General features: G+C 29.9%; 1 protein-coding gene across 1 annotated transcript; it reads right to left on the reverse strand.

Moving 5' to 3' along the window:
- Positions 1-223: 223 nt before the first annotated feature.
- LOC123690684 (cytochrome P450 4g15-like) lies at positions 224-8,170 on the reverse strand. Its single transcript, XM_045634550.1, has 11 exons — positions 8,061-8,170; positions 7,088-7,256; positions 6,511-6,617; positions 5,750-5,837; positions 5,101-5,283; positions 4,347-4,422; positions 3,951-4,206; positions 2,449-2,517; positions 1,761-1,929; positions 1,259-1,438; positions 224-390 (listed from the first exon to the last, which is right to left on the reverse strand). Exons 2-11 carry the CDS (start codon positions 7,251-7,253, stop codon positions 224-226), a joined length of 1,461 nt encoding a protein of 486 aa, XP_045490506.1. The 5' UTR covers positions 7,254-7,256; positions 8,061-8,170.
- Positions 8,171-9,185: the final 1,015 nt, after the last annotated feature.

The following is a 9,185-nucleotide window of genomic DNA, read 5'->3' on the forward strand; positions in this document are numbered from 1 at the left end:
ATGTATAATGTATGTCACTGAACTGGCTATAGGGTTCAAATCGCGGCTGTTCTGTGCTGTATTTTTTCATGTTTTAAACCCAAAAATCTATGAAATGTGTCAGACACAGAAGGACGAAGTCTATAAAATATAAATCGTACACACGAATACAATCCTAAACTCATTTGCAGTTATAACTCCATTGGATTGTTGTGACGTAAATAAAACGCATATAATTTATGAATTATTTATTCGTTCTTGGTCGAACACGTAAATTATATCCTTTAGCGAATTTTACTGATATAGCAACATGCAGGTCCAGATCTTCAAGCTTCCCCTCCGCAGATAGCTCGACATGTCTCAAAACTCGGATTACTATTGTTTTTATGAGCGTTGTTGCGTAGACTCGTCCTGAAAAGGTTTCAATTGAGTATTCAAAACACGATATGGTATACATTCGAGCTGTTTTGGAACGAATATTCCAGAAAAACACTAAACATGCCCGACATCTTCAACATAATTAGTTAACGTAAGACACGTGTTCTTATTTTAAATTTTAATGGACCATGAAATAGATTAAGAATACGGTTTGTGTTAATGAAGATCGGCCATACCTAAAAAGTATGAAGTATAGAATAGGCATAATTACAAATGCTGTTTTAGAGGAAAAGTACGTTATGTTAATATGTGTGTGTGTGTAAAAAATCTAATCCGATTATTTTATTGCTATTAAAAAAATATAATGATTGAAAATAGACATAGAGAGATTTAAATTTTTCATCTATTACATCATTACATCTGTTGCTATAGAAATTATCGCAGCTTTCGTTTGTTTCTGTTTCCCGGATACTCTTTCCTTTTAGTGAAATTAAGTTAATAAGTACTTGGTTAAGTATAGAATTCTTATTATGTCTATAGAATTTTCTGACGCCTGGATTAAAATCTAGTTACTTAACTGTTTTAACTTGTGGTAAAAAATTTCAGTGCTTTAATTTATATTAAAGTTCTCACATTTAGATTTATTATTTTTTAAGAATTGAAAAAAAATAACCAATTTCTAATAACACGTAGAGATTAGGAAGGTAGGAATTTTTAAAACACGAATATTACCGTAACAATATTTTTGCAGTATCAGTGACAAGGTCATTAGTTTTGTATGTAAAGGATACATAAGCGTTATGGCATTAAAAATCTTACAAAGTAATGAGACATATACAACATTAAGTAAAAAAATAGTACATTAAAAACACATAATATAGAAGAAATTTCACAGACACACCTAGACAATCCATAGCGCCCAAACTAAAAGGTATAAAAGCATTTGGATCTCTATTTTTCTGGTTTTCAGGATGAAATCGCTCCGGCTTTATCTTCAACGGTTCGTCCCAAAATCGGGAATCCCTGTGGACTTCGTGTATTGGAATTGCCACTACTGTACCAGATGGGAGAGTGAATTTACCTGTAAATTAATTCGTTTAAGGTAAAAGTTTAAATCAATGTAAACATTTGTCTTAACGTTTCTTTAAAGTTATGCTTAGCCTAAAGTCTCTAGTCTATTTTTCGAAATTAAATGGTTAGTGCACACTAGTTTTAATTATAGGTACTTAATACGATAGTAAATACTTAGATTACCTTTATATAGTCTATAAATTTGTGGTTCTGTCCCATATCATTCATAATGTTACAAGAACCCACCGTTAGAAAAGAGAAAAGTCCCGTAAGAATCGTATTCTGTACCTGTAGTATCCAATTATGTTACAATGAGAAGCAAAAGAACTTACCATTACTAATAGTAACATCTTCCTCAACAGTTCTTTGAATCAGCGCCGCGATAGACAAATAACGCAAAACCTCTTTATATACCATGTCAAGATTTTGTAAACCTCTTATTTGGTCCTCCGAGAGGGAATCATCGTCCATAACTTGGACAATTTCCTCGTAGACTTTTGACTGAAATATGTGAGAATTCGATTACTATTGTAATTTATACAAGACACTATATCAACTTCTTTTTACTAAATTCTAAATAATTGAGATCTATCAAAAGTGCTATGAATACTGGATATTGTACATAGAGCTTACGACTTTAAAATGTCCATTTTTATAATTAAGACGAAATTAAAGCCGGAAGGTGTGAGATTAACGAAGGATATTTGTGTTTTTTAAACTAACCGAGTAGAATAGCATAAACAGTCTACCTAGAAACAAAAAAATTTCATATCGGAATTTTTTACATATCCAGAAATTGACTTTGTATTTGTGAAAGAAAATGAAATTGAAAACATAAATAAAGTTGCAGAAATGTAAAGCTCCTTGAGCGACTATAATATCACCTTGATTCTACGTATTTGAGTGTTGTTCGTACAAAAATGTAAGTGCGCCTATTTTGGCACGCTTATCTCTTATAGAGTTTAAACGTTTATTTTTCTTATTAATGATGTTTTTAATTCTATGGTACAGTAATCTTACCTGCCATTCCGGTAAATGAGCCAAAAATAGTAACACACCAGATGCAATTTTTGCTGATGCTTCTTGACTCTAAAAAGTAAAAATTAAAGTAACGCAACAAGAAAATTGTTCAACACGAAAGTTAAATGAAAAAGTTAATGTTTAGTTATTTAAACTTGTGTCAACAAGCAATAAAGTTTAAAAATTATAGAAAATTATGTAAATTATCCAATTCCAAAACCGGCTTCATAACTCAGTAATAAAATAATAAATTCAAAACACGGATATTTATGTAATCGCTATATTTGACATAAAAACAAATTGTATGTGCTAATATTTTTATTCTATATAATTATCAGTATTCTGTAATACATTCATTAGAAATATGCAATATAATATAGTTTAATTACGTGGAAGAAAATAAATTTTTAATACGTAATTATATAGCTTACTGTTATTTTCTAAGCGTACGGAAGCATTCTTAATACTGCCAAGGCGCAAATTATTATGTCAAACATGTTTGTACTTACAATTATAGTAACCGCCTCTGTTATCGTTGATTGATACTTACTTAATTTGTTTATACCAAGATTGGTTAGATTCCCGTCAATAAAATCAATCATCAAATCAAGTCAATTAAAACAATGATAAAAAGCTATACACATAATTTACGTAAATATAATGATAGATAGAAAGAAATAGAGTACAGTATATAAAGCAAGTAATTAATATTTTTAGTATTTATAAATATTACAAATATTTAATTAAATGTATAGGTCCATGCATGGATTTTTGGCATTTATTATTTCAATACTTTGCAACATTCTAATGAATATTAATTTCTACGTAAAAAAACGTATACCTTTTTAACAGTGCAAAAAATATTAAGTAATGCTGTATCGCTATATTTACAAGAGCTATTTTGTGAGTACTTTAAGCACTAACTTTACGATGGTTTATTAAATCCATATCGACTTCTTGGCACGAACTTTAAGGTTCGCCAAGAATTCATATACGTCGATCTCCAAGTAAACTCTTTCTATATAATTTGTATATAAAAATTAAAAACTGATTCTTAAGATTCGATTCTTAGTTGATTATTGTTACGATTAAAAAATCGTATCCTATCAAGTATTCTATACTAAATTGTACTCTGTATGTTCCAAAGCATACGTCAATAATGATTATACTTGTTCCAGCACTCTTTATGTTTTATTTATTTTTTTTATCTTTTTATCTTTATTTTTTATTTTATAGTTACTTCATAGATAAATATATGAACTGTCAACTGTTTCCTTTTTTTTGCTAGTTTGAAATTTCTATTTTCAAATTTATATTGTTGTTGTGTGTGTGAAATTTGGAAATTTATTTTTTATGCATGCATTTTTTTAGAACTATAATTAATAAATATATATATATAGAAACTCATACTTGACCTAATAATCTTCATACACAGGTGTCTAAATCCACTGTGATCTATATTAATATTGTAAAGTTAATAGTAATAATAATAATTAACTTACCGTAGTAAATAAAGCGAATGACTCCAGCTTAATCTCATTTTCTGATAAACCATTTAATATAAATCTGTCGACAACGCTCATACCATAATTTTCCTCATTACTTAGCGATTTCCTACGTTTTTCAATAATTTCCGTTATCAATTTATCGACAATTCTTTGATAATAGAGCTGTTTTCTATAATTTCCAGTTAACCAATATATAAAAGGTATTTGCAGCCACCAACGAGTCATTTTTATAAAAATAAGTGAGTATATGCTGGAAATATAATTTTTATTTAAATGAAGAAAAAGTGACAGTTTTACTATTAGGTATCTCTTTTCTTGAAGGCTGCTGTGTCGTTCAGTTCTGATTATTAGTTATAAAATAATAATTAAAAAAATGTTATAATAACTTACTTTTGCGTCTCATGTATAACTTCGTCTAGATGTTTCAGTTCTGCGATATCGTCCTTTGACAACCCCATCAGTGTACCTTTAAGAAATAATTTTATGGAACGTACTAAATCCGTAAATAATGTTTTGTTGCATTGGTTTATTTGTGATACTCGAGAGTAATAAGGATAAAATATTTACTACATATTTAAGTAATGTAAATTGTCTTTCATTTACGCAAGTATTTAAATTACACATGTTGAACGTATATAATCATGAATTTATATAATAATGCGGTGTTTAATCCGTTATTATTTTATTTTTTTATAGAACAGGGGGCAAACCGTTATAAAAGTTTTATTTGGAAATTAGAAATCAGATTGGACTTCTATTGAAATCTGTAAGGAAACTGATACACAACTGGTAAAGAAAAATAGTAGTTATATAACCACGTCATAAATATGGTATATGTATATGGTAGGTATATAAAAGATTGGTAGTGAATGAATATAGTTGCGTTAAAACGACTGAGGGAATCAATACTTATGTATTTTGTTGGTATTATCGAATATCGGCGCCGTTGTAAAGTTGTTGTATGTACCTCAATTGGTCTGTTGTATAATGTTTGTCTCTATTTTGTGGTCCAAATAAATATTATATTTGTCATACGAAAGTCACAGTTAGTGCTACTAAGATATTATCTATATTAAAAATTTTCAATGTACAAGAAACTAGTACATATTATGTTTTTTTTATTATGAAAATATCATATACTTACGGCACACAGATCGCGTAGTACATTGTAATACATCAAAATACACATTAAAAATATTATAATCTCGACGTTTTAAGACATTTGTGAGAGCTTCAGCCTCCTCATTAAATACATCTTTAAATGTTTCTATTGATTTTTTGTTATAGGACGGATTTGCGATTTTCCTATAAACGCGCCATTTGGGTCCTAAAAGAAAATACTTACAAAATTTAAAGAAATAGCTACTCAATTATAATATATATAAATTTATTTTTAAAGTTTTGTAACTATGGGCACGATTAGTTTCGCGAATTATAATTTAACAATTCTGAGTTGAGAGTTAACGCGAACTTACTAAAATGTTTTATATTGGACATTAACGCCGTTTTATTTTCACACTCAAACTCAAAATATATTTATTCATGTAGGTAAATAAGTACACTTATAAATTTCTAAAAAATAAAGTAACTGTAAATTTACATTGACTACCAGTTTGCAAGTCCAGGGCGTAGAGCGGACTTTCTTCTTAAATTAATTAATGTACATTTTAATAGTTTTATTATTACCCAGTTTAAATTTGAATGTACGATCTTCGAACTGTATTGCAAGTAATTTTTCAAGAAATTAATTTATAATAGAATAATAAAAAATATATGTTTTCTATACATATCACCTCCAGTTAAAATTCCTTTTCCAATAAATGGCGTCATGTAATCATATGCTGGACCTTTTTGGTTCATTTTATTACTCGTCAGTAGGCACTGAAAAAAATATGTCACTAAATTGGTTTCCATAATATAAACGTTTAAGGATAATGAAGTGGAAATTAATACTATATATAGCACTAAGAGGTCGCAATCACTTTGAGAAGCTTACGGTGACCGGTAGAGTGATAGGCACGCGTCCCCAAGGCCGTTCCTCCTTCCTCTCTGGACTAAGTTAGTAAAAGCCCTTAAGGACTTGCCGAAGACGGGGGGAATAGAGGAAGCTATATACCATCATGAACTTCAATAATGAAGAACGATCTAAAGATCTGCTGATATTGATACCGGCATTTAGTGCGAAATTTATGGTATAATAGATAATTTAAAAACTGCTGTAAGGGCACTTTAACCTTGATCTTAGTTTTATCTTTGATTTCTCCATCTGTTGTCTATGATGTTGTCCTGTACCAAAACTAATATATGTATTTGTACACAGTTTCCTTTCACAGATGACCTCAGGGATTGACATACCTAGCGTAAGCGGTAAGCTTGTAATATGTGTCAGGGTTATTCAGTTCAGTCCGATTTCTTTATTGTCCACTGTTGTACGAATGGGTCGTCACAACCCGAAAAAAACGGAGAACAAATAAAATCTACAATATTCTTCCAGAAAAATTTAAAACAAAAAACCTATGGTTTTATACATATTAAATTTATAATTTTATATTACCCGTATATCATTCGGATCCTTAATGACTATTACAAGGTCCGGTCCAAGCCAGAACCTGATGTAGTCACCGTATTGTTCTAGGAGTGCTGCAATTTTCTTTAATTGTTCTGAAAGTTGTTGCAGAAATTAACCATACCTGAATTTTAAATTTATCCTAAGTAGACTCGTTATTGCAGCATTTAAAATAAATTTAGAGGAAATAATAAACCGCCAATATCCATACAAACGTTCCCCTCCACCACATCCGCTACGTTTTGATTTACTGTTAAATACAGAACAACATATAATTTATTATAACATTACTATATAGTTTATTAATGTATAATTATTAAAATGTTTTAAATATTTAATAACGCCATGGAAGACTCACAAATAATAAAGGCATATGATGAGGATGCAGTAAGAAGGTAAAACGGAGCAATGATTCGTTCCGTCTTAAGGTGATTGGTCAAAACCGCTAGGCCAATCACCGATAACGATAACCGATAAAAAGAAACAACAAAACACAATCAAGCGACACACATCTTTATTTGTGTTCATACATTCTTCCTTTTACATTCTTGCTTACCAGACCTACCTTCAGGTTTCGTCATAAACATCAAAGCATTTCCTAATATTGGCAAAGCCGTGGGACCGGGAAGTTGTGTTGCCAACATTAACACGCGCTTGTTCCGCCTTCTCCATAGGAACCAATACAAAATTATAAGAACTACAGATAAAATACACCCCTTTAATAAATCCATATTCTGTAATAAATAACAAATACTGCGTTATAATTATATAATTGTAATTGTTGTTGCAGGTATAAAATCATATTGTAATTATAAATTTACATAAATGAATCGATTGAATGTTTTAAATTAATTATTTAGTATTTTGCACAGTATGGAAAAAGCTTTTCAAATTGTAGGCTCTGACTTAATAAAATAATACATGTCAAAGTATTTATATCATAGGGATATAGACTTCAACGTAAGCAAATTTAAACTGACGAGTCGTGAAACAAATGCAATTATAAATTACAAGTTCTATTTGTTTTCGCGAAACAATTTATTCTGTGTTTCTTAGTAAATTAGGTTGCCCTAATACAATAACAACTATAAAAAAATAATGTTTCAAATATTATAATACATTTTATATTATATTTTTCTTTGTTTTTTTTTATTTCTTATAGTTTTAAACTAATTTTACGTATGTTTACCTACTTATAAAAAGCTACTATTAGTGAAATGTAATGCTTTCGAAAATTAGAATAATGTTTCCCTCACTCACATATTTCAATTAATTTTAATGGTGCCTATAATAACCATTTGTGATTGGTTGGTCAAATGTTTTCAGTGGTAATTATTTAATAATGTATATTTCGTAACTAAATGCTAGATCACACTGAAAATGACTTTTTTCTGTTTTATTTTATTCAAAACCTTATACCAATGGACGCAATATACATTTAAAAATGCATTGGCTTTTATTAGCTAAATCATTAGTGTGTTATTCAATATAGAGACTTATTTTTAATATAATATACGTACTAAAAATATATACTTAACTATTAAGTCATTAAGTTCACTTTTTACACAGAAATTTTAAAAATATAAACGACGTAGCTTTGCGTGTGTACAATGCGAGGTAAAATCATTCACTTAATGTGAACACTGACTGTAGTGGATAAATGTATGACGTAATAGTCAAAGGTACACCTACGATAATTTCCTTATGAAATATCAAAGTAAAAAAATATAAAATTTATATGACTTGGACGCGTATAATGATATAAATCTTTCTTTTTCTCAAAGAAACTAAAAGCCTTTCTATACTTCATATAAATATGTGTAACGTTAAGAAATATTCTATGTATTGTCTCATAAATTGAGATTAAACATACTAACGCCGAACGCGTACCTATTTCATTTTTCACAAAGGAAAATCAAATTTTTGTGTTTTCCGTACATGGATTAATATATTTTACATCATGTACATAGTTATTCTTGAATCAACAATTGATATTCCATAGGTAATTCTGCCATCACATCAATAGGTAAAGCCAATAAAAAATATTAAACTAGTGAAGTTATTCTTTTAAATACATATATTAAAATAATAAAGGCAGGTACTATTTTTATTTGCAGTTTAAATAGGCGATAGAAGTACCACTACATTCAGCGCGAATATTAGCAGGCGTCTGTGCTGTTTCATTTATCTTGTTTATGTTTAGGACAGGGGTTTACGTATTCACTTTATTGGGCTGAAGGTTAAGACCGATCCAGTAATCTGCCTTTATTTATTCCTTAGCCATTGTAGGTCAACCACAAAGTCTAGTCTCGACTATTGTGATATTAGGCGCAGTGCCGACAGCTTTACGTTACATCTAATGCTGGCCATAGACGGGCCGCATGGTGTAGCCGAGATCGACAGATCTAGAGCGGTCGCCGGCGATCTGCAGTTTCCATACTAAATTCATACGGATCTAAAGTAGTTGAAATTTTTTTTGGTTCTTCTCTCAGCTGGGGATACAAATTAAATAATCCATACTGTGCTCTTGATTGTAGTATTGGACGCACCCACATACTACACACACAAGAAGCAGTGTTTCTTCATCGAAATCCATCTTGTAAATGAACTCGTACTCTAGTAATATTCTGCGCTGGAATACAACTGCTTGTAGGAGCAACCAA

This window comes from Pieris rapae, chromosome 3, assembly GCF_905147795.1.
Source record: "Pieris rapae chromosome 3, ilPieRapa1.1, whole genome shotgun sequence".
In the NCBI taxonomy this organism is placed as follows: domain Eukaryota; kingdom Metazoa; phylum Arthropoda; class Insecta; order Lepidoptera; family Pieridae; genus Pieris; species Pieris rapae.